This window comes from Arvicanthis niloticus, chromosome 10, assembly GCF_011762505.2.
Source record: "Arvicanthis niloticus isolate mArvNil1 chromosome 10, mArvNil1.pat.X, whole genome shotgun sequence".
NCBI classification, from domain to species: domain Eukaryota; kingdom Metazoa; phylum Chordata; class Mammalia; order Rodentia; family Muridae; genus Arvicanthis; species Arvicanthis niloticus.
This window is the reverse complement of record NC_047667.1, coordinates 18,871,784-18,898,717: the sequence shown is the minus strand read 5'-3', so window position 1 is coordinate 18,898,717 and position 26,934 is coordinate 18,871,784. Positions and strand designations below refer to the sequence as shown.

General features: G+C 38.9%; 1 protein-coding gene across 1 annotated transcript in view; it reads right to left on the bottom strand.

Moving 5' to 3' along the window:
- The window catches only part of Thsd7b (thrombospondin type 1 domain containing 7B), an 839,715-nt gene that overhangs the window by 443,304 nt on the left and 369,477 nt on the right, over positions 1-26,934 (bottom strand). Inside the window, exon 7 of the mRNA XM_076941097.1 lies at positions 18,848-19,045. Coding sequence (XP_076797212.1) covers positions 18,848-19,045 — 198 coding nt within the window. The remainder of the gene's footprint in view (positions 1-18,847; positions 19,046-26,934) is intronic.

Sequence of the window (26,934 nt, the reverse complement as noted above, 5' to 3'; positions counted from 1 at the left end):
GATGAAAAGGAAATTCGAGTCTTTATAGCCATGAGTCTAGACATAAGGACTTTGAGAAACTAACAGTTGTTCTGAAGCCTTTAATCATTACCAAGTTCATTCTATACCATGCCTAAGGAAGATAATTTATATGAAATAAATGATAGTACTTACAACAAGAGGAAGAACACTCAAGATATTTTGCAAGTGTTGTCATGTACCAGAAATTGGCTGTGGTACATGGAACAGATTTAATATCTATATCAAATGCACAGTGGGTGCTCTACCTCATGCTAGAAGACTAAGTTTTTAAAGAGATTTCTAGCTGGCCAAGGAGGCCACGCTTACCAACTAGTGAAAGTAGAGGATGTTATAGAGGTTGCATTCTCTGTATCATTCAGGTGCTAAGAAGAAAGATAAAAATTTTAAGCAGGAGGTGTAAAATAAGAGAGGCTGGCCAACAGGACAATATTTCAGAATGTGTTCCATCCACTTTGACTCAGTGGTCAAGAGACAAGCAAGTGTGCTTGACTTAGGATTGTCTAGTGTTGTCACTAAGAATCTCAAACAGAAGGCTAACAAATGTAATTTCCAGTGGTGCCCCTCTTATCTTTTGACGAAGTGACACTGAGTTTAATAGGTAGTCGTATTACGTCACACAGTAGAAGTAGGCCATTTAAAACATTCTGTGTATTATCTCTGAATTGAAGCATAGGCTTCTGGGAGAAGATTCATTAAAGAGTCAAGAAGTAAATAAAACCCTTCAGTCTCAGAAAGTTCTTGACACAAGACTCATAAGTCTCCTCCACAGGTTAACAGTACTGAAGGGAGGAAGACTGCCAGGGCTGTTCACTGGTCATGAAGGAGCCTCTGATGGTGTAGCTTCTCTGCATGCTGGACTTTTCACTGATGAGGTTATATTTGAGTCATGAGTATTCCTCTCAACAAACTCACTAGTTCACAAAGCCTGACTGGAATGGAATCATTGGTTGCTCTTTTTGTTAGTCCTTATCTTTGTTAAATAGACATTTGTTCAAATCTCCCCAAGAAAAGACACATAGTAGTAACAGCACTTCTGTGAAGGGGCAAGGGAGATGGCTCAGTGGTTAAGAGCACTGTTGGTCTTGCAGAGGATTCATGTTTGATTCCAAGCACCCATGTGTTGGCTCACAACCATACATAAACCCAGTACCAGGGATCCGCAAAGGTATACATGTGGTGCACAAGTAAAATGCAGGCAAAACACTCAACAAATTAAGTAAAATTAAATATAGCTGGTTTAAATAAAACAATTCTGTTTAAAAAGTTTAGTGGGTTATTGACATTTTGTACAGTGAACATATCATATTTAATCCAAAGAAACATTTTAGAATAAGTGGACTAATGCTAGTTTTTTTTCCTCTAGGCTTATGATAAATATTCATTGGACATGACTCTGTGACTGAGCTTCTTAAATTCTTACAGTGGATGGTCCACCCCAACATACACACATACACACACACAAATATATACAATCCATTGTTACACACAGAGAGACCATTGTCTTATACACACAATTGTCAAACATGCATACACACACATACACACACACACACACACTCACATACATACACAGATAGAGGGAGTGAGAAAGATACACACACACACACACACACAGAGAGAGAGAGAGAGAGAGAGAGAGAGAGAGAGAGAGAGAGAGAGAGAAAGAGAGAGAGAGAGAGCAAATGTCTTTCTAGTCATCGAAAGAGAAAGCTATTATCTGCTTCTTAGACTGTTTCTTCATATGCCCTCAGACACTTATAAAGAATAAATCTTATTAGTTAAAATGCTGACTACCCTTCTAGGTAAGCACATTTTCTCTTTAGCTGATATACAAGTTTTTAACTTACAGCATAGTTTTATTTTAGCTTTTAATTACAATGCATTAGAAATATACTACAAATTTTCTGATCTTAATTTTATAAATTATTAAACACTACCACTAAGTATTAAATAAAATTAATGGCTAATTAAACAAAGTCTTTCTTTATAGCTTTGGAAAGTGTCTGGACAATACTATTTATGTTAGAAATGATTAAAACATGTATCCTCATTTAACCAAAAGATGGGGCACTCTGGCAATGTATTGGGGAGCTCCAAGGCTACTAATCCATTCTGGTGTGGGGCAGTTGAGAAAATACAGACATGTATTCTCCAAGTGTTGGTTGTCCAGCAGACAGCCAACAGAGCTATCCTCCAAAATAGTATAAAGCCCCATTGCAGTAAGACTGAGAGTAGGATCCAGCTTACGGACAGATGATTCCAAGATCACACTGGGTTTCACACGCACCTGCCTGGGCTCCCCAGATAGAACATGCATTCTCAGGTTAAATCAAGCTCCAGTGTGTTTCAGTTTTTACCAGTTTATTTTGGGATTATTTCAGAAAACTCACCTTACCTATTAAATAAATTACTACTTCAATATAATTTGGTAAGCTAAGGCAATATGAAGAAGAACTTTGCATTCATTCCAACAAATTCCCTCGGCTTGCACAATATGGTAGTATTAGCAATTTGATCATGACCTCCTCTAAGAATGCTTTTACTGTGATGGACTGAAAACCTGCCTCTATTTTTAACAGCTGCTTCCTATCTCTGCTTTGCGTTTTCTCATATCTCCGTTTGCAGCAAATCTGTTCCCTCTACTCCCAACCCAGCATGCTGAAGAAATTCTAAATTGCTTAGCTGTCTGGATGTGATCAAGATTAGAATTACAGTTGCCAGGGAAAACCAGATAACTAAGTAGCGTATCTCTAACTTGAATTCTCCCTGTGATGGAAGGGAATGTGTGTGGGCTACACGTTTGTACAGCTCCCCCCCACCCCATTTTGCTCTTTCTTCCTTTTAGCCCTCACTAAGCAAAAGAGATGTGCTAAGCCTACAGAGTGATTAGAAATAAGTTCTGTGAGCTCAGTACAATGACTTGGCATAAGCGCCCTTAGTACTGCATTGAGGGTGACTCTCAGGTCACATTTGACTTAACAAAACAAAACCCCAAACCACATCAATTAACAAGACCTATTGCCTGGGTCTCTAGGACATCAGCACATTGTCTGTCACTGATAAAGTCAAACTAGTGTGTCTTTAGACTTCCAAAGCTGGAAATCAAATTTCTGGTGTTAGATTGTATTAGTTGTTTGGTTTTAGGGTATCAAATTTTCTGCACTGCAAAACTGGGATATGAATAATAGTTAGACACTAGGTTATTGTGTGACTGAATTTAAATAGCTTTCCTAAGCTCAGCAAACATTTGTTGAGCTTCTTAATATACCAGACACTCTGGCACCACCCCAAGAATAAAGCAATGAAAGAATCAAGGTTTCTACCCTTGAGAAGCCTTGAGTCAAATAGGAGAAGCAGGCAAATGAGAGGAAATTTCAATATAATGCGGTAATGCTGTCAATAACTAAATCATAAAGTGTGGTGAGAACATGAAAAACAGACGCTCTATCAATTAAGACCCTGTCTGAACAAGTGACACAAACTCAGATTAACATTGGCTTTAACAAGGAGAAACATATTGTCATGAATAGTAGCTAGAATTATATGGTTGTTTAGAGATGTCAGCAATCACTTCTAGGGCCCAGATATTCTTTCAGTCTCTGTTCTGCTGAACACAGTAGGTCCCAATTTCATTATGAAGCCATGACACCTATGTTATAGGTTGGATTACAACCATTGCTACAACAACTGGTTTCCTTGGTCAAAGTCCTCTTCTCATGTCTTGTAAACTCTAGATGAAACTCTACAGGTTGCGAACAGGTGCCTGTAGATGTATTGAGATTACCATAATTGTATATGTCATAGTACACAGTGAGTGATAACTGTGTTACTTACCTGAGATTCTAAGCCAGTAAGAAAGTGTTATGGCGGACATGCATGAGCAAAAGTGTTGTAGGCAGGGAAATAGCATGATCATAGTGTGCAGGTAGGCGGCTGTAGATGTAGTGCAGCAGAGAGGACACCTAGGAGACCTGAGCTCTTTCATGTTCACTCTGAGGTGATTATATAGAATAAGAAAATTATCATTATTATAAAAACAAATCCCCAAAATTCACTTTCAATTATGTAGAGACTTAATTCATTTTTTTTACCTTTTCCTTTCTTTTTTTATTGGATATTTTATTTACATTTCAAATTTGATCCCCTTTCCCCATTTCTCACCCACCCAGGAACCCCCATCCCATCTCCCCACCTCCTGTTTCTATGAGGATGTGCCCCCACTCACCCTCCCACACCCACCTCCCCACCCACGAATTCTCCCATACTGGGGTATCCAGCCTTTACTGGACTAAGGACTTCCTCTCCCACGTATGCCCGACAATGCCATCCTCCCCTACATATACAGCTGGAGCCATGGGTCCCTCCCTATGTGCTCTCAGGCTGGTGATTTAGACCCTGGGAACTCTGGTTGGTTAGTATTGTTGCTCTCCCCATGGGGCTGCAAACCCTTTCAGCTCCTTCAGTCTTCTCTCTCACTCCTCCATTGGGAACCCCATGATCAGTTCAATGGTTAGCTGTGAGCATCAGCCTCTATATATATCAGGCTCTGGCAGACCTCTAAGGAGACAGCTATATCAGGTTCCCGTGAGCATGCACTTCCTGGCATCCACATCAGCGTCTATCTTTGGTGACTGAACAAGTGATGGATACCCAGGTAGAGCAGTCTCTGGATGGGCCCCTCCTTCAGTTTCTGTCCCATGCTTTGGCTCCATATTTCCCACGAGTATTTTGTTACTCCTTCTAAGAAGGACCAAAACACCCACACTTTGGTCTTCCTTGTTCATGAGCTTCATGTGATCTGTGAGTTGTATCTTGTATATTGCGAGCTTTTGGACTAATATCCAATTATCAGTGAGTGCATATCATGTGTGCTCTTTTATGATTGAGTTTCCTTACTCGGGATGATATTTTTTAGTTCTATCCATTTGCCTAAGAATTTCTCAAATTCATTGTTTTTAATATTTAATTCATTTTAAACATTTAAATAGTTAAATCGTTAAATAGTTTAGGATAAATCTCTTGACATCTTTTCATAGATGATTTTTTTTTCTGTGGGTCTATAAGGCACCTTAATAAGTATGGACTAAATGGCAGAGCTCAAAGGATTGCACATTATTAATTCTTAGTTTTGATACATCAATCAGCTAAAGTACATTTCTAAAGTACATCCCTTCTGTTTCCTTACTACATTCTTAGTTATTTTAGGTAAAGTATGGTCTAAAATTATTGAATGGAAAATTACAGAAGGAAACAGTAAGTTTCCATCTACCCATCTACCCTGTAATGGTTTGAATAAATTTGGGCCCCCATAGATCCATGTGTTTGAATGCTTGGCACACAGGGAGTATCACTATTAGGAGGTGTGGCCCTGTTGGAATAGGTGTGGCCTTGTTGAGGAAAGTGTATCACTAGGGCTAGGCTCCAAGAACTCAGACGCTAAAGCTCAGGCTCTGTTGAATGTCTTATTGCCTGTCTATTCTAATGTAAGACTTTTAGTTCCTTCCCCAGCACCATACCTGCCTGCATGCCAACGTGCTTCTAGCCATAATGATAATAGACTTAAGCAGGCCCAATTCAATGTTCATAAGCATTTCTATGGTTATAGAGTCTCTTCACAGCAATAAAAAGCTTAACTAAGACACACCCTGCTTCATCATGGCTAGGTTATGAGCCTTCCTTTTGTTTAACATATTGATCATACATATGCTACCTTCTTACTTGTCATTTATAACCCTCTCTAGATCAGCCAGCTGATAGAGGATCAAAAGGTTGTGTTCATGTAACCTTCATGTAGTGTCCTGATACTTCCTCACCATGCCTACAGATTTTGTTACTTTCTTACTGTGCCTAACTTAGAAGATAAGCTTTAGTGTGTTTTTGTATGTGTATGTGTTACATACACACATATATACATACACACATATATACATACATATATATATATATATACATACATATATATATAAAGATATCATAATGCCTGTATATTCAGAGTCTGATAGTATGCTGAAATTAAGGTACCCACTAAGAGACTCAGAATATATTCTGATAAAAAAGATTATTGTATAGTCTTTTTTAGTTTATTAACTAAAAACTATTATTCCTCAGAACAATTAAAATATTTTCTAATTGATTTTAATGTGGTAGATGGGCCTCCCTGAGAGATTTATTTCACTGTACTTGCCATACTTAAATGGACAAATTCTTGGTAATCTTACCATACTGAATTTACACTTTAATTCATATGCTTTTCTTTTTCTGTCTCTATGTAAGGAAAACTGGAGATTCTGTACCAAGACTACTGACATGTGTGTTGTGAAATACCACATTAAGAACAATTATTAGTGAGAAAACAAAAATTTAACCCTGTGGATAACATAATAAGGGATCCCTGTTCTTAATATTCTGAGGTATACAGCAATTTGGGGCATAGTCAGAAGAAAAATTTAAAGTAATTGAAAGAGTAGGCATCTCTCATGATTTTATCCTAAAAGTCACACTTAAAAGTATTAATGCAATCTATGATTCACTTTGCTTCTTGGATCATATAGAATACACTTACACAGTCAACTACCCAATAAGAAATTTGGGAGAGACAGAGAAAGAAGACAGTTCTGTGTGATGCAGCCACACACATAAAGGAATTTATTCCATCTACACTCTTTCTGAACAGTAAAACCTTGAAAATTCAGTGTATACTTAGTTTGATTGGGAAAAGTAGGGGGAAGAGTGATGGCACACAATAATTTATTTAGGTATATCAATAATAGAGGAACAGGACAGACGCCTTCCCGCAATGTCTAGGATGTAACAGGATGGAAGGAGGAAGTAATTCAGAACACAATGCCTGTTTATCGGGAGACAGCACACAGTGACTGTATTTAAACCTGCATTGCAGCTCTTCTCTCTTTAGCATTTAAATTGATTCACCAGTTTACATCTATTCCCCACCTTCCTGTCCAACTCAGAAATGGTGAAACGGTGATTAGAGCGAGCCTCTATTTTCTCTCTTGGATTCCTTCATTGACAAACAGTATTAGAGTTTCATCTTTAATTTTGCTGCAAAACATCTAAAATAGAAGGATGTGAGGAACTTGGCTATAGGAACTCTCAAATTTAATCTCCTCTGCAGTCTGATTCCTGCTGCGTGAATGGCACAGTCTGATCTTATTGGCACTTTCAACTGCAGTGCCAGGTTCATTTCAAAATTTAATACAATGTATTTGTCATTCCCACCCTTCTCCCAGTAAGAATGCCTGATGCTACCAAATGGCTACCGGTTGGTGGTCTGAGAAAGATATCTTGCTGAAAATGAGAGCTGTCCTCTCAACTGAAATGACCCATCTCACATATTCTGTGTCTACTGTTTTTGCAGGGGACACTATTGCTTCCCACCATTTAGTCTTTTTGTAATCCATCTAGGTAACAATAAAAGTAGTAGTGGAATATTTACTAACTGCCAGCTTCAGAAAGAGAGTAACATATTTCATGGATTTCACAAACAACTTGCCCAGCAGGAAACAAGAGACAACAGATTACAATCAATCAATACTACTGTTGATTTGGTGTAAGCCAATGTCTTGAGCAGTTCTGACCCACTGCTGTTACACTTTGACATGATCAGGCAGCCCATCAGCCCCATCTGGCTCAGAACCATGTTTCTCAATTGGTGGTCCCTGGATCAACACTGTCTTCATTACCAATGAATTTATTAGAAACTGAAACCCCTTGGTTCTCTATAGTGAATTATATATATTCTATAGTAGCAGCCAAGATTTGTGCTATCACAAGTCTTCTAGATTATTTGATTTACACTAATTTGCTAACTATTAATCTAGAAGAAAAGAGATAGAGTAAAATGATCCTTCAACATTCCTGAATCAATTTTCTTACACAATGAGTGACTGCCAAATATAGCCATTTACTATAACCTTGCCCAGTATGTTTCAAGTTGACAGGGGGAAGGGTGGAGTGAAAACCATACCCACCATGTTTAGTGAGTTCAATCATCCATCCCATTATAGGACCTTAGTCCAGAAAGTTTAGATTTATTTTAAGAGAGAAAGAGAGAACGAAAGAACGAAAGAACGAAAGAACGAAAGAACGAAAGAACGAAAGAAAGAAAGAAAGAAAGAAAGAAAGAAAGAAAGAAAGAAAGAGGGGAAATGGAGGAAGGAAGGAAGGAAGGAAGGAAGGAAGGAAGGAAGGAAGGAAGGAAGGAAGGAAGGAGTCATTATTTTTATATAAAATGAGAGTTTCTGGACTTTCTTCTTCATTTTGCTTCAGGTTGTATTCTGAAGCCTATGAAGAGACAATCATGTACCCATAAACCCAGAGCAAGTTGCCAAGGTTCCCTTCAGGGACCACATGACCCTGTAGAATTCTCACTCCCTTTGACAAACAGTGATAGATCTCTCACCTAAACATCTCAGGATTACTGCCTGTATGACCTATCATTATTCACCATTACCATTGCCTTTTGCTCTTATTTGAAGTATGTGGAAATATATCTATATACACACGTACAAGTAGAATTAGATATACAGAGATACCATGAGTCTTTAAGCCCTTTGAGGATAGAGGCTTGTCTATTCATCCATGAGTCTGCTATGGCTTTCTGGATATGATCTGACACATGGTAAATAGAAATGTGTTTCCAAGGTAGTCATGCTCTCCTGGATGCTTCTAATTGCCTATCCTCATCAGCCTTTCCTTCTCCTATTCTACTTACCACTGACAGAGTGGTCAATCAATTCCTTTGCAAGACAAACTACTCACTAAGGTCACACGTTCCCCTGTTAGGCAATATTACACTTTAAACCTCATTAAGTATTCCTTGGAATGCAAGATATTTAAGGGAAAATAGGCACTGGAGAAAATTTGGGCTTTCCTGGAAAGCCTCTAGAGGGGTAAGAACACATGGACAATAGATATTCCTACTTCAACTTTATCGAAACTCCTGTTTTCCTCACCTAATCATCTGTTCTTGTAAATTAATTTTTATTAAGGAAAAACAAAACCAGATATGTTTCTCTAATTATTATGCAGGACCAGCCAATACACTCTTGAGTCCTCTACAAAATGAAAATATAAATGACCTACCCTCCAACGTTGCATGACAATTGGTGAAAAACAAAACTCAAGACAGGACATGAGTTACCCAGATGTCCCAACTGAAAAACAAATGGAGTGTGATACAAGTTTGTTGCTGTTGTTGTTTTCAAAGGAAGAACCAAAGCAGTTCATAAAAGTTCTTAGGTTAATAATGGATAAAATTGACAAATTAAATTTTTGAAAATATTAAATGGGCTGTGATTTCTTCTTTGGCAGGTGACTCTTTAAATGCTGTGGTCACTGCAGTATGACTCATTTGAATCTTCTGTCTTCTTCAGGAATAGATCCACTAAGTCTTTCCAAGCACAGTTGTCTTCAGGATACAATGTAAAGACATGGTATGTTAAACTCTAGCAATGATTCCTTGGCAGTGAGTAAGAGTTGGGATATGAAGCTGGAAAGGGAAGAGGGCTAGTGGACATGAGAATACATGGATTCTACAAGGTCTCATCTTAGTGGAAGTCAGATGCTGTGACATCTCAACCTCAAGCTCATCCCAATCATTTCCTGAAGGCTCCTTTCTAGGAATGTGAATGTCCTAGAAAGGCCCCTGTGGCCAGACACATTCAGCAGGTAACAAGATGCATGTGTGTCAGTGCATGTTTCACATTTACATGTTCAGGAACATGGTTAGTGAGAGTGAAGGTTCAACCTGAGGTGGAAACCATAGCTTATGCTTGGATCCATTAAAAGTCTCATTAATTCAAAATTTCATCTGTTTGGATCCTCATTGTTTATGTAAAATACAGAGTCATTTTTAACCCTCTCTTTAACCTCTTTAAATAATGCAATATAATTTAGGAATCACATCCTGATATAAAGGTAGATGCTTTGCTTTTCTATTTAAAAGAAAAACAAGAGTCTTCCATTTTAAAAAATGCAATTATCATTATCCTTTCTAAAACACACATCTTAATAAACTTAAGACTTATTTCAAAGCAAGTTACCATGGCTCAAATGTTTTAGAAAACTCATACTTGAAATTTGTTTCAGATCTTCTAGATCTCAGCAGTGGTTCTAATTTAAATACATCGCTTTAATATGTGTCTTCACCACAGGAATCTACTCATGTGGTAAAGACATTTCTGATGAATTAATCCACTCTCTTTCCTCCTAATGTCCAATAAAATAAATCTTGTGCTAAAATGAAATGTAGAAAGTCTTCTAAGAGATATAAAAACTATACAGAAGGGACACTAAGACTTCACCTGAGAAACAGAAGATGGCAGTGTGATAAAAAAAGCTTGGAAATGAAAGACTTGGCTAACAAGAGGTCTTACTTAGAATCCCCATGATGCACAAATAATAAAGCTGTCTCTGGAATTTGACATCATCCTCACAGGGAAGCCATAGAACATTTTTTTAAATAGAAATATAAAAGAAACAAACAAAGCTTCTAAGTCTAAGCATAGATTTTAAAAACATTAAACCATCTTAATCCAACTCAAATAAATAATATCCTGGCAGGTTTCACTAAACAATTCTACCCTTGGGAAGGTCCTACCATTTTCACTGTCAGTACTTAAAGGGCCTCCACTTGAGTTAAGACTAAAGAGTAGCTCCTTGGATTGTTAGTAAAAGACAAGACCACCTACAAGAATGCCCTCCAGTAGCCTTACAGATGTGATGGCTCAGTGGTTAGAGTGTAGTTAGTTAGGTTGCTCAAAACCACTTCTATTATAGCTCAGGAAAACCACCACCATCTTCTGACCTCTGGGACCACTGCACTTATGTGAACAACCTCCCTGCCCCAACTATACATTAAAAAATGTTGAGAGCAAGGCTGATTCAGAGCTTTCTCAGAGGCTCCAATGAAAGGACAAAGGAACCTACTTCTGTATCTTTAACAATGTGGAAATGTTCCTGTTGGGAAACTGGGACCAGGGCCTCCAGGAGTAATTGTTTTGGTTCATGGGAACTTGGATTTTTGCCCTGAAGAGACTGGAGTTATGAGTTCCAAGGCTGCTGTCTTTGACACCCTTGAGGTATCCTGTGCTCCCCTTATGAGATATTGCTTGGTTAGCTTTATGCCTACTTTCATCCCATTTCATTTCCAAAAACTGTATATGAGATTCTGTAATTTTTAATAAACTTGCTTGCATGAGCTATCAGCATGTATGATATTCAACCAGTAACAAGCTTTCTTATCTTCTCCCATCCTGGTCATCTCTCTCTCTCTCTCTCTCTCTCTCTCTCTCTCTCTCTCTCTCTCTCTCGGGAACCTGTTGCTGAAGAACAACCTACTGGTCTATGTCATGGAATAAAATAAAATCTTATAAAATAAAGAAAAAAATTATTTGAGATGGAAAGCAAAACCACTGTAAGGGTAGGAAAATTATTCCTCATGTTTAATGAAACTATTGACATTGGAAAAGGTCTAGTCCAGAGATGAAAATAATAAGCCTTGTATGTAAGGGATCTTGTGTGACAATTCAGAATTCTAACCCAATGCTCCCGTCAATGTGTGAGCTTTCCTACTCCTGATATGCTCTACCTCAGCAGGCTAAGCATTCCATTTCCCATCAGTACAAAATCTATGTCATGTTATCTCTGAAGAAATATGCTTAGTTGATGTATACAAATAGTTGTTTCTATAGTTATTTCTTCTTTCATGCAAGGATATTTGATAAAACCTGGAACAGAGAGAGTATTGACCACTCTAAGTCTGATGGGACATTGGAATGATCCACATTTAGCCTACCAGAACACTATTGACCACATTGTATCTCTGAGACATGGAGTAAGCTCCAAGTGGTCTCCGGGATCCACTAGAAACACTTCTGTGCTTTATGGGAAAATTTCCAGCCAGTTCTGAAGATGTCACATACTGATAAATCATTATTTACCAGTGACTGAAATTACTCTAAATGTGGGCTTAAGCCACAGAGAGTTAAATGTATGGGTTTACTCTGTGAATGGGTTGGTTTACCATTTTTGCAACATTCAAAGTGGCTCCTTTAAAGTTCAGAAACATTCCTTTCAATGAATCAAGAAGAAGCGGTACACAGTCTACTAGGTAACTAACTTCTATGGACCAACAGTAATGATAAGATGCTGGGTAAAAAAAGGTGTCAAATCCCCCCAAGGCCCTGGAAATTGGTTCCCACAGTTAGGGAAATCCACAAATAATAATTGATTGAATCTTAGGTGGTCCATAGATCCCATTCTTGTGTGTGGAGACAGAGTCTGCATTGGGTTTCTACCTCTATTGCTCTTTAACCATTTTTTTTTTTTCAAGAAAACACTTCTCAGTGAACTTAGAGTTTGCTGCTCTTGTGGGACAAGGAACTGGACAGACCTCTTGACAGGCAGATAGGGAAACAGAGGTACAGATAGATTATAGGAAAGCAAATTTCTGGATAATTCTTCATCCTCCTAACCTGAGGGAAAGACCTGTTGGGCTTTTTTTTTCCTGTCTGCAATACCTCTTTCTGCCTAACACAGCAAGTTGGTCAAATATGCTCACACTTACCTGAAGCTGTTTGCCTATCAACTGTTCCCACCACACACACACACACACACACACACACACACACACACACACACACTTTATTTGTCTTTCTCTGCCTCTGTCTTTGTCATCTTTACCCCACTCAGTGTGTGTGTGTGTGTGTGTGTGTGTGTGTGTGTGTGTGTGTGTGTGTGAGTGTGTATGTGGGTGTATGATGTGTGTGTATATATATTGGTGTATGTAAATGTGTAAATGTGTGTGTTTATCTGTTGTGAGTGAATGTGTATGTGTATGTTGATATCTGTATATCTGTGTATTCTCTTTTACTTCTTCACTTTTAATAAAGTTTGTTAACTATTGCTGTCTGTTTTGCCTGAGATTTTTTTTTCTTTTAATTACTTAACCGGAAGAGAAAGTGATTGGATTAAGATCTCTAGACTATATCTATTTGGTGGACATAGCAACCAGCAAACCCCAAGAATCTTTATGTTTTCACCTCCCCAGTCCTTGGATTATAAGCACAAATTGCTACATAGAAATTTTTAAATGTGGTCTCTGTGGAATTAAGCTGAGATCCTCATGCTGTGTGCCTGCGCTTCACTTAACCATGTGTCTGTAGATCACATTTTTTTTACTTATTCACTTTACATCCTGCTCACTGCTGACTGCCCGCTCCTGGGTCCCCCCTCCCACAGCCCTTCTCCCCAATCTTCCTTCTCTTATCCTCTGAGTGGGTCTGGGCTCCCTCGTTATCCCCCCTGGCACATCAAATCTGAGGTCATACAAGGCAGCTAGAAGAACATCCCACAGACAGGTAACAGCTTTTAGGATAGCCTCTGCTCCAGTTGTTCAGGACTCAGATGAAGGTCAAGCTGCACATCTGCTACATATGTGCAGGAAGCCTAGGTCCAGCCTGTGTGTGTTCTTTGGTTGATGGTTCAGTCTCTGAGAGCCTTAAGGGTCCAGTTTAGTTGACTCTGTTGGTCTTACTGTAGAGTTCCTATACCCTTCATGGCCAGCAATCCTTCCTTCTCTTCTTCCATAAGAGTCCCCAAGCTCCATCCACTGTTTGGCTGCGAGTGACTATAGTTGTCTGAGTCAGCTGCTGAATAGAGCCTCTCAGAGGACAGCTGACTAATCAGGGTTAGGAAACTGTTTCACCCAGTTACTTCCCAGCTTCAATATGACCGACTGTGTAATTTTGAAGATTCCCAGGTAAGAGTATGAACACCTATCTTGAGACTCAAAGTGCATTCACCTTCTGTGTGGTAAGACAAATTCACAAGACATCAACAGCAGTCCCACAGAGAGGTGGGCACAGTGGTTCCCTCCTTCCTACAATCCTAACACTGGAGGTTTTGGGGACTGTAATGGCCCAGAGTTACAGAGGAAGGGTCAAGGGAACTTTAACCCCCTACCCCAGACCACAAAAAAAAAAAAAAAAAAAGAAAGAAAAGAAAAGAAAAGAAAAGAAAAGAAAAGAAAAGACATCAGGAGTTGGTTACCTTCTTCCTCCCAACCTGGCACCATAAAGCAAGCTCCTCTACCAATAACTTCAGCAGGAATTTATTGTCAACAATTATCATGTTTCACACCTTGTTTGACCATAGGATTCCACAACCCCCATCACCCACACTTCCATACCTCCTACCCACAACCCTCATCCTAGACAACAACTCCTGGATATGCAAGTAAAGCATCTTCTAACACCTCTGCCCTTGCCAATAATGGTACATTGCCACACAAGCCTTGCCCCTGAGATCTGGGCCACCTTCCCAGGGGCATAAATATTCCCTATCATCAATGAACTGAACCAGTTCTCCAAAGCTGTTCCTGGGTATGTTCTTTATCTGTGCACTCATCCCCAACTGGTGCCCAGTTAAGCTTCATGCTCAATAGGACTGGCTCCCCTAAGGGGAAAATGGACACAGAGCAGCAGATGTTGGGGCAGAAGTTCACAAAGTTGACACCAGCCTAGGCTACCAAACAAAACCTTCTTTCAAAAAATTAAAACTAAACAAAGATAAACCTAAAAAAATGATGAATGTGTATGTATGTGTGTGTGTATTGTGTGGTGTGTATGTGGTTTATGTTTGGGTGTGTGTATGTATATATATATGTGGTGTATGTGTATATGTGTGTGGCATGTGTATGTGAATGTGGGGGGATGTTTGTGTGTGTATTTGTCTGTGAGTGTGTTGGTGAGTGTGTACTTGAATGTGTGTTTCTGTGAATGTGTGTGGTTTGTGTGTTGGTTATATGTGTGTATGTATAGTTGTGAGTATATGTGTAAGTGTATCTTGCTGTGTATGTATGTATCTGTGTGCATGTGTGTGTACTTTATGTGTATGTATATGTGTGAGTTTTGAATAAGTGTGTGTGATGTATATGTATGTGTGTATGTCTCTGTATATATGCATAATGTATGTATGTATGTATGTATGTATGTTAGTATGTGGTTTTCCTGGTATGCAGAGGATACAGCTCCAGGGTTAAAGCCTTTTAGTGTGAAGACCATAGTTTGCATCCCCTGAAGCCAATCAAATGCTTTCATTGTGGTAGCCAGTGACCTCCAGAGCTCAGAAGTAGGAGAGAGGACACTCCTGTCTAGCTAGTAAACAGACTGGCTGAATCAGTAAACTGTTGCTTTACCTGAGAAACCCAGCCTCAGTGAATACAGTGGAAAGCAACTGAGGAATGTTTGCAATGTCAGCATAGGGTCTCCACATGTATAAACACATGTATACCCACAGACATGTGAACATGTATACAAACACATGCATAGCATACAAAGACACATGATAGGGGTCTGGGAGGGATCCCTCAGCTTCTAAGTCTGAAAGAAACACAGACACTTCAGGAGAATGTGGGAGGTTTTTTTTTTTCCTGTATATTTCTATCTTATAGAAATACAGGGGCTTATAGACAAACTTAAGGAAGACAAAGCAAGCTGCCCTTGGGAATTCTAGTCGGCTTCAAGTCTGACTAGATCTAATATGAGTTTTTTGGAGTTTCTCATATCAAGTAGCAGACAATTTCTTCTGGCTGCATCCATTTATCTTGAAATAAATTCTGAAACAAAAAGTCTGCAGAGCAATTGATAAACTCAGTGTGATAACTATCAACTGTCATGAGCAAAGAAACTCACAGGAAACTGTCTCAAACATTCTGTTCTCAACCATTTAAATGAATGGCAGTAGCTTTGTCAAGGAGGCGGTTATATGAAGACCATGACAGGCAGCTTCTCTGTCAAACCTTCCCAGCCAATCACGGATGCACACAGCTGCTGAGCCCCAGGAGATACACCTAGATCTGGTCTACAGTTTTTCACTGAGTAGGAGCTTGTTTCAGTTATCAGGAGGTCAGCACGATGTTTCAATTGCCATGACAGTGGCTGCTGCCTCACAAGAGTCTAAGTTCATCCTAGTCTTTAAAAACCCACAGACTTCACAGAGCTAATGGGAACAATTATAAATTCCAACTTTCCCCATAGAAGCTGACTATGTCAGCCCAAAGGTAAATTTAAGTCCTCTCACAGAAATAAGTAACAAAGCTTGGAAACTGCTGTGTCATGGTAAAGGGGAAAACATACAGTGGTTGAAGAGGGCAGATCATACACTATGGAGGAAACCTCTAATGCTGTGGATCTAGGTTGTCATGACAACTTTCTAGTACCTGCTATGTGATGATCAAAGCACAATGATCAGTTGCTATGGGACTCAACTCAATGAGCTTTCCATTTTCTCAACTAGCGGGTGGAAAGAAGACATAGATGTACTCATTCTAATTTTCAATACTTTCTGCCCTTGTAATATATTCTTATGTACCCCATTTCCATAGATCAAACATAATAGCAAATACGCATTATAAGCTTGTTTTGAAAAGTGAGGGGCCCAAATGAGGCATCTCAATTATGGATAGACCTGATCACATTCCTATACCTACTTTAACCCTCAGACTGCTAACACTTAAAGGTAGTTTTTCTTCCCTCCTCTGGAGACCTAAAGAAAAATATTCTTTCATAAATTAAATCATTTGGCCATCCAACAGGTAGATGGTAGAGATTAAAATTCAAAACAGGGTGGAGGTAAAGTCTAAAACTGAACTTGCTACTCTAGGCTTCAGATACCACACTCAATATAGAATGCTTCTGGGATCATATCAGTAGGGTGTTCTCAGCACCAAGCAATTCTTCCTCACCACCTGGGTGTCCTACCATTCAAGTCCACTGCTGTGAACTATTTTCTTGGAAAATGGCATCAAGTCTAACCCCTCACACTTGAATAACAATACCCCAGGTTGTCACTGGGGCTATAAATCATACTTTCCACAAACATTTGCTCAGACTCCAGAATTTTCCTGGATAGCTTAAAAATGCTAGAACAAATTATTACTTACATTTACAGCTTTACTATAAAGAACAGTTACAAGATATACAGATAAATAGGTAGATGGGAGAGATGAACTGGAAAAAATCAAGCACTTTTACAGTGGTTTGGATATAGACAGAGAAGATGTATAGGATAAGAAGCCATTCATTTGGGTACAGAGCATCCAGGCTGTCTCTGAGCACACCATTCTGCACACATCTCTATGTGTCTATGTGGAAGGAAGTTCAGATCTTTGTATTCCATAGTATAAAGACCCCTGTGGAGATTTTTCCAGAACAGATGATTAATAATGAGCCCAGTCTGTTTCCATGTCCTTGTAGTTGAGGACTAAAAATGAAAGTTCCAAACTTCTAGTAATGATTTGATCTATCTGGGGACTACTTACACACAGAAACCAACCCAGAGTCATTTTCCTAGAATAAAAGACATTTCTATCATGCATGAAAACTGCAAGGGACTTATGAGCTTCATGTCATAAATTAGATTTAAAGATCAACTAAGACAGCAAAGACTCCTTCAGAACCTAGACTTCCCAGTAAATGATAAGGAATCTAGAGTGCGTGTGCCAAGAACCAGGAAAGAAGAACAAATCATACATTCCTTAATATAAATCATAACACAGGGAAAACACCACAGAAGGGATCTTATTTGCCTGCACTAATAAGGCACACCTTGCCCTATGTAAACATTACATGGTTGCATTAGAAGCAGAGACTATTAGTTCCAACTATTTATTGCAGCTATTGCAATCTGTTGTTGCCTTCTACTTAATTAAACAACCATCTGCTTTCTTCAGGGAAACAATACATCATTTAATAAGAAAATGTACATTTGCTTACTTAAGTTTGCTATTTGGGAGAAAGGAAAAGAGGATAAAGAAGTGAAGGAGAGAGACAGGAGAGAAAAGAGGGAGGGAAAAATTAAAGGGAGGAAGAGCTTGCTGGATGTCAGCCCCGTGAGGATGTTAATATCCATTCTCAAGCTGCTTTGTAATTTCCTCCCATTCTGTGGATTACTTCGCTCCATAAGTCAAAACATTTCATCTCTCACACAGAGAGCATTGTGAACAGGGCCTTGCATGGCAGAGCTGATTAGGAGACATGCTCCACATCTCTCTGAGAGATGGAGTTCTTTTTAATCTCCAGGATAAAGATTTTTAAATGTCACTTTTCTCACTGCTGTATGACTTACATATTTTTAAACCACACTTCATTTCCAACAAGCATTGTACCAAAAGCTTGGTGATCAAGGACAGACATCATTGTTAATAATTGTGTAAATCCCGACAGCTTATACTTAAAAATAGCTTGTTGAAAATGTTAGCATTACATCCAGAACTGATTCTGGTCTCATGTTATATAAACGAAAAGATTTCACTTAATCTTTTTTTTTTTCTTCTCTCCTTTTCTTTTAAACCCTGGCATCTTTAACAGGTAGCATTTTGTTAACATCTAATAAAGGCATGCTATAAACTGATCTTAACAAAAGAAAACAAAGTCTGTCCTGCATTCATAAGCTGGGACAATTCTCTTTGCTATTTGTCTTGCTGAATTAAAAAAATAAATATTCCAGAGAATTCGGTGGAATCAGAGTGGTGTCTTTAAGCATAATCAGTGTGTTTAGTGATAGTTTGTGACTCTCACGTGAAGTGACCACAGACCACTCTTAAGCAATCTGTCACCCAATTCACCATAAATGCCCCAGCATAGGAACATAAGAAAGCTGGAGTTTATCTCCCTCCAGGAAAAAAAAAAAAAAAAAAAAAAAAAAAAGTAAAACAAAACAAAACAAAATAAAAAAAAAAACTTTAAAGATTAGCACTGCCCCTTGCTCAGTATAACTTAACCTTCAGTGTGCGACCATCTCCCACCTTGCTCATTCTGACAAACAGCCTTCAGGATGCGATGTCCCAGGCCACATTTCCCATGATCAGGGATGCAGATTCCTTCTGAGGCAAGCCATCGATGACACATTGGATCCTCACAAGGTACAGACTCTGCCAGATGAGGGCAGCGTCCCATGGGCCCTGTAGACTCCATGAGCACATGGCGCTGTCTCATTCTAAAGCCTGAAAGGAGAAAGAAAGGAAGAATTTCAGTATTCCACACATATCCTTGCAAAGGCTGCTGGGTAGCAGATAAAACTTCCACGTGAACACTTGTAGCTCTAAAGAATGTATTACCTTGATTCAATTTATTTATGGGATGGAGGGATGCAAACTGGAAAGAAAAAGAGAAAATGTAGGAAGAATGAGAGTATAAAAGTGTCTTTCAAGAGAACTTGGGCAGGGCCAGATGGAACTAGATGAAATAATGAACAGGGTGCATCCAGTGGTGTCTATAATCCAGGAGCATCAGTGAAGACCTGCTGCAGCACCTACTCGCAGATACAGCCATGTCTCCTTTTTGCTATTTGATGGGCATCCTTGTCACTTTACATTACACAGCATGTTCACACCTTTGCCTATGCCTAGTGCCTGACCATTCACAGCTTCCGACTTTAAGAGTTCCCTGTACAAGTTCTCTGAGCTTTTCACATTATCATGTCTGTATAGACATGCTAATATATAGAACCCCATTCTCTCTATACCTGGGCATGGGTTCTCAACATCCCACCAGAGCCAATAACACAGGCATGGTTAGGTCTGGGAACGTTACAAAATCATTAACAATACTGTAATAGGATTAAGGTAGGAAGAAAGATCAAATGTAAATTTGTAAATAGTACTAAGACTATAGGAAAACAGAGAGTGTCTGCCTGCTCTGAAAGGCTTCTTATTATTCAGCTTTCTTGGGCTGATGCCATGAGGGAATGTGGATATTTTCTTAATATATCTTTTCATGTGTCTAGATCCCAAAAATAGAAGCTATATTTTGCTTTTACTGTACATGTTTGTTTTTATGTAATTTAAAATGACATAGAAAAACAGTAACAACAACGTAACTTTGAGACAACAATGAATGAGTGAATGAGAAGCAGCTGAGATCTATTGGTGACATGGACTATCCATTGATTAGGACATGAAGATGCAGATCTCAGTGGTCCTAATACATTACTTTTACAGGCTGATATCACCCACACTATCTTCTACTGTTAGACTCAAATTCAGTCAACCAATCTGGGCCCTTTAGTAACTAGTTCTCATATATTCCCATCCTGAACTCAGACTCACCCCATAGGTGGGGATGATGTCAAACTAACTGCTCGCCTTCCTGCCTCTGCTTATTAACTGCTAGGATATGGGCATGTATTACCATGCCTGATTTATGCAGTACCAGACATTGAATCCAGGGCATTCTCAGTGCTAGGTAACGATCCTACTAACTGAGCTATATTTCTAGCCCAAAGTCTTTCACCTCACCCCTGCCCAATGCTCATGAGTTTGAACTCTTGGTCCCAAGCTGGTAGTGCTGTTTGGGAGATGGTAAAACTTCTAGACCTAGAACCTTGCTAGAGGAAGTAGATCACCTTTGGGGCTTGACAACTTGGCCTCTTCCTGTTCATTTTCTGCTTCCTGACTAGATGAAATATGACTGGCCACCTGAGATGTCTGTCACCATTCCTTCCTCACGGTTATGGGTTTTATCTCTTGAGCTATAACAACAAGTAAACCTTGCTTCTCCTTAAGCTTTTGTAAGGTATTTGGTGATAGAAAGACAGAAAGTAACGAACTATTTAGACATCATTTAACCAATGGTGACTATTTCCATGATACTAAAATTGCTAAGTTTAGGGCCAATTAAAATAATAACAACAATGGACATCACTGATCTGTGATCTCTCTAACTCCATGTCATTAAATACTCAAATACAATCAACAGAATCTTTGTCTTCCTTCCTTGGGACTCTCAAGGGGAGTTAGTTACAAGGCGTATACGAGACACTCAACTTATGGCATGAATCAAGGACTTCCAAGCTCTTGCCACCTCAGGATTTGAATGACCTCTACTCTTACATGCAACACCTGCACCTTGCTTATACACTGCCATTTGTTTCTACTTGTTTAGCTCTTTTCTTTGGATAAGAAATAGCATGATTTACACTTTGACAACCATTTTGGAGCACAGGATGGAAATGTAGCATTCTCTATGGAAGAATTTGGGTGTCCTATTTTCGGATCTTAAGCTAGTGAGGGGCACATTCAGTTTCCCTCTATAAATCATGATGCATCCATCTTGCCATAAATCTACCGAGTGCATCGCCTCAGTCAATAAATTCCTTTAGACTTTTTTGTGCTGCCCTTGTCCAAACTCTAAGTAGGATCAAATCACACCACAAGCTCAGCATAAAACAAGCACCTTGGCTTCTTGTTATATTTAACTTACTCACACACACTAGCAACCATGCCTGCAGTGGGATTTTCCCAGGTGTTCTATTCCAAAAGATATACAACAACCAAGTTCACTGTGGCTGAGGTAGCCAAAAATCTCACAATTATTAAATTCTATGTTAGCCAGATATTATTCAAGAAATGTTAACAATCATGTGATATTGATGTCCTATACTGGAAGGAAGACATCAAGCAATACTTTTAGTAACATATAACTCAAGAAAAAAAAAGGGTATACTCAGCAATTAACTATAACATCTATAGACGTTTCACTTACATTAGTCTAAACTTAAACCCTTTAGACTTTTTAAAAGGTTCTCTACTCCTTTCAGATATCTGAAAACAAAGGCCATACTGCAATATATTATTCCTACAATAGTGTGTCACCAGTAGGTGGGTGAATAAGAAGTTGATCAGAATTCTAACTTCATAGACTTGACTTCTGCCTGAACAATTATTTTTAGCATTATAAGGTAAACTTCAAAGGAAGGCATCGTGGATCAGTCCCTTCAACTGAAGTTAAACAGAATAGAAAGTGGAATTTGGGGCTCTGTGTAGAAGACAGTTATAATCATCATGTCATGGCCAGAGATTTACTATGCACCTTTGATGGAACCCAATATCTCAGGGTTTTCTTATATGTTTGTTTGTTTGTTTGTTTGTTTTTGCTACAATATCTGAGCCTAAGATATATGGTTAAGTATGTAACTCTACTATAGGCAACTGGAAAAGACAGAATAGTGGGTTGGAGAGAGAAAGGACAGAAGAGAAGATGGCAGAAGGGTAGCCAACATCTTTTAGATGAAGACAAAGAAGAATTAAAGAGACTCATGGATATATCAAAGTCTGAAGACTGTATTTCTGCTATGTGATAGAATAGTAGTGTCCATGTGAGCTTCCATGGAGCTGTTCATGAATAAAATAACATTGTCTCCATGATAACTCATGGGACTAGGCTAGAAGACATATCCAGCAGATTGCATACAGATGGCAGAAGCTTACTGAATGCTAAGAATGGCATTTTCTGGGTTGTCTTTGGCATGATTGGATGATGGATAAGGACACTGAGCCAAAGAACAAAATATGTTTGAAGTATATGTGTGTATGCACATACTTGTGTGTAGGACAGAGTATGAGCTTGGTTTTCATTGTTTAAAAGTACCTTGTTTATTGAGACAAGGTATCTCATTGGCCTATGATTCTCCAAGGTTAAACTAGCTGGCCAGAAAGCCCTGGGAATTAGTCTGTCTCTAGTAGCTCCCACTGGGATTACAAATGTGCACTACTATACTTGACTTTTTTACGTAGTTTCTGGGAATTGAACTCAAGCCACCATGCTTGTATGATAAGCTCTTTACTGAATCAGGCATCCTCCCTTTCCCCTAGACTAACTCTTTAATGCCATTTCTTCAGCTATCAGCTGAGAGACAGTGAGAGTGAGTGAGAGAGAGACAGAGAGAGAGAGAGAGAGAGAGAGAGAGAGAGAGAGAGAGACAGAGAGAGAGAGAGAGAGAGAGAGAGAAAGAGAGAGAGAGAGAGAGAGAGAGAGAGAGAGAATAAGTGCATTTTATAGTATGATTATTTCCCAGTCTATTATACCACAGAAAATAAGAAGCATTGATACAGTAAAGTCATCATGGAAGCTTTCAATACTTTGCATAAGAAGAAGGTGTAGCCTACTGTCAGACACACACAAATGGAAGAGAAAAACTTTTTTTTTTAGCTTGTACACTTTATCTGGGGTGAACAAGGGCTATATTAACCTTGGAGAGTGGGAAGGGGTTTATTCAAACTTGAGCTTGGGCTTCATCTCTGATGCAGCAGAATGGGGTGAGGGGGCAACCCTGAGTATAGATTCAGACAGGTATTTATAGAGGCAAAAAGGGGTATCTAGCCTGATACACATCTAAATGGGGAAGAGAAAGACCTGTGTAACATGGATATTATTTTTACTAAAACCAAATGATTTTTATATGATTTAAGTGAATGTAGCATTAGAGCCAACCCAGCAAGCAACAATGGAAATGAGAAATGTTTTCATTATAAAATTAGATTTGAGGCATGTCAGTGATTTCTGACCTCAGTTGCTGTCTCCATTAATTTTTCAGAACATAAAAAAACTTTTTAAGAATAGTCCTAGTGTCTCCAATTAAAAATATCTTTGCCTGTAGGAACGTTGGAGCATTTTCTGTGCTGTGGTTGGGGACACACCTTATTAGAGCAGAGAGAAATCCTTGAAGTCTCATGTGGAGGTAGGTAACTATTAGGATGCTACATATGAAGACCTCTCTATCAGCCTCATCTTCAGAAGTGTGCCTTCATAAAACTTATGTGCAAGGAACAAGGGTGTCAAGTAAATCTATGCATCAAAAGGGATTTTTAAAAACTGCATCACACCTAAGTGTGGGGCTCATCCACCAGCATTTTCTTCAGGCCAATTGTCTTTTGCATTTTTCTAATTGTAAGGCTATGGGAGTATCTCAGAGATAAAACAATAAACAATACGACCTGATCCAATTTAAATTCTGCTAGAAGGTGTCCCAGCCACACTTGACAAGCACCAACCTGCCAAGTGCTGCTCCCCTTGTCTGTCTGTCACTGACATGATGGAGGGGCAGAGCTTGTGAACACTGACTGATTTTCTAATGCACTTTGAGTAGCTGTCAGTCATGAGCCTTAGATGATGCCTGACTGAGGGGTGTCTGACAGAGAACAAGAGCCATATAAAGATAATTTCTATAACAGCTTATTCTATCAGCTAATACATTTCCTAGCATCCGGTTCCCTTATTTCTTTCTGTTTTTAAAATATGAATAAAGAGAATAGAATAAAATAAGGAAAAGCCTGGTGATCAGAGGGACATGTGTATTGGACAAAGGTCTTCACCTTTCCAAGTCTGCTTCCTTCTTGATGCTTGACTTTCCATCAAATCATCTACTTTCCCCTCTATAATAGATACATATATGTGTAACTATTAAAGAGTATTCCTATATGAATATGGACCTGTATATCTATATATAAGGGTATTAAGTAGCCAGGAATGTATCCATATTTTGGATTTATGCTAATGTGTTGATTGGATTTCTTGAGGAGGAAATTCAGATGCAGATCTACACACCACAATGCCATTCCAGGGTTGTTTTTTTTTTCAACACTTAATATATGAATTGTGTATTCAGGCACTGTAGATTCTAAGTCATATTTACTGTGTCCCAATCAGTGACTGGTCCAGTCCCTACAGAATCATGGGACAGAAATAGAGAAAAGAGAGAATACAGACTCTATCCTCACCAGTTGGTAGAAATAACAAGATGATTGCTCCTATCCCCAGTACATACTTGGTCTGCCTGTAGGCACAGACTTATTTCCCCAGAGAAAGAATTCCATTCCCTATTTTTCCCAAGAGGAATTAGAGGCAGGTGGTCCTGCCAGGTTTCAGCAAGACCTACAGGACTGATTTCTCTCTGCTACTGGAGATTATTTTAAAATAGTAAACTCCTATCCCTGAATAACAATCACAAATGCTGTCCATTATTCCTGACTGTGGTGACAGTACCACACAAAGAAGCCATCTTCCAGTTGTACACTGAAGTCACCTGTTTGGCCTAAGCTCTATAAAAGCAAAGGTATTAACAATGACTCTATCATGTCCCCAAGGGCTGCAGGACTCCTTCACCTTCAGGTCATAACTTCCATTGCCCCTACCTAGTCTTTCGGAACTCAAGACTAAGTAAGTCTCGGAAAGTAACTGTTTCTTGGGGCAAAATGCATGTTCTACCTGGCACTTCAGTGCACAACTGAAAGATTCTTTCCATTCTCAAGACTGGATTTGCACCTTGGTCCAAATGTCTTTAGGCTTATGAAGAAAATGAACTGATGGATCTTTGTGTTTTAAAATATACTGTACTAGAAAAAAAGAGAACACTGGAGTCACCTATGGCTTAACTATGGTTGTTGGGCTCATTTATTTGTGTGTGTGTGTGTGTTTATGAATATGTGCATGTTTATGCAGATGCACATATTTGAATGCTTGTGAACAATCTCTGCTCTTGTTTCTCAGATGCTGTCTAAATTGGTTTTTGAGACAAGGTCTCTCACTGTTCTGGAGCTTACCAAGTAGAATATGTGGGCTAGCCAGTAAGACCCAGGGCTCTGTCTTTCTTTGCCTCCCAGCACCAGGGATTCTATGTGAGGACCATTATGCATTACATTTTTTTGCATATGAGTTCTTTGGAATCAAACTATGTCCCTCAAGCTTTTAAAGAAGGACTTTAGCAACTGAGCTACTCCCATGACCAAGATTATCCATTACATCACAATAGGATGTTAGACAAATCAATCTACTTCCCCATTCTCCTAGTTTGGCATCCTATGACTATTTGTATGCTTTTAGCAACAACAATACTAATGCAGAGATAAGTGGAGAATCTATCTTCTGAGACTATCTTAGTAGAGTTCAAGAACATGGAAATTTTATAAAGACAAAAATATACTGTCTCAGACTTCTCTAGATTAGCAACATTGAATCAAGAAACAATCCACATTCCTTCTGCATAGCCCTGGGAAGGATGGGTTCAATGCCTCCCCAGCTTCTGTCGGATTCTAATTTTTGATATTCTTTGGTGTGTACAACTATGGTTTACAGTGTCTCAATCCTTCTTCATGTGACTTTCTTCTTTGTTCTTTTACGGCTCTGCATCCTCACATAATACTCTTCTTTCTAAGCAGGCATCTCTGTCCAAAGTTCTGCTGTTCATAAGAACATCAATCATTCTGATAGGGCTACCTTTCCTTAGTATTATCTCATTTTAATTCAGTTACATTGGCAATGACCCTTTTGCAAATACCGTCATAATTACTTCTGGCACATATGTGTTGTTATAAATTGAGCACATCTTTCAGGGGACAAATTTCAACAATCATGAAAGATGGATATACATATATTTTCAGGATGTAACACACTCAGAATAACATTCACTGGGGAGAGAGTTCTACATATAGATATATTGAGAGAGTATATAAGGAGAAAGAGTTACATGCTTTCCCCATGTATTCCAGGAATGTGTTTGAGTTTTAGAGAAGGAAGACTGAGATAAAATTTAAAAGAGGAATTCCCCAGTATGTGTGTGTGTGTGTGTGTGTGTGTGTGTGTGTGTGTGTGTGTGTGTAAATTTTGGCTCGAGAGAAATAGGAAAAGACATGCTCCAAATTGCCATAAATAAGCTGATGGAGCAAAACAAGAAGACTGACAATTTAATATCTATCAAGTAATCGTGTCTAACATGTAGGTCCAGAACTACTTTTAATACCTTAAAATATCATTAAGAAGGCCATAATTCCGCGCTCCCCCCCTTCCTCTTCTGTGTTCTCAGTCAGTGAAGGTTGAGAGCAGCTAACACTCAGCATTCTGGGAACATAAGCTTAGGGCCTAACCACTCAAGCTCCATCCCCTGATCAGAGAGTGTTAAGAAGTGAGCCATGGTATGGGGTTCCTCTTCAGAACTCTTCCTGGAACTACTGGAGGAAACATTCTCTACTGCATTATTTATTATCTTAAATGAAATTTCTTGCTGAGCTTTGATCTATGAAGATTGTTTATCAAGCTCAACCTACTACAGAGAATGATG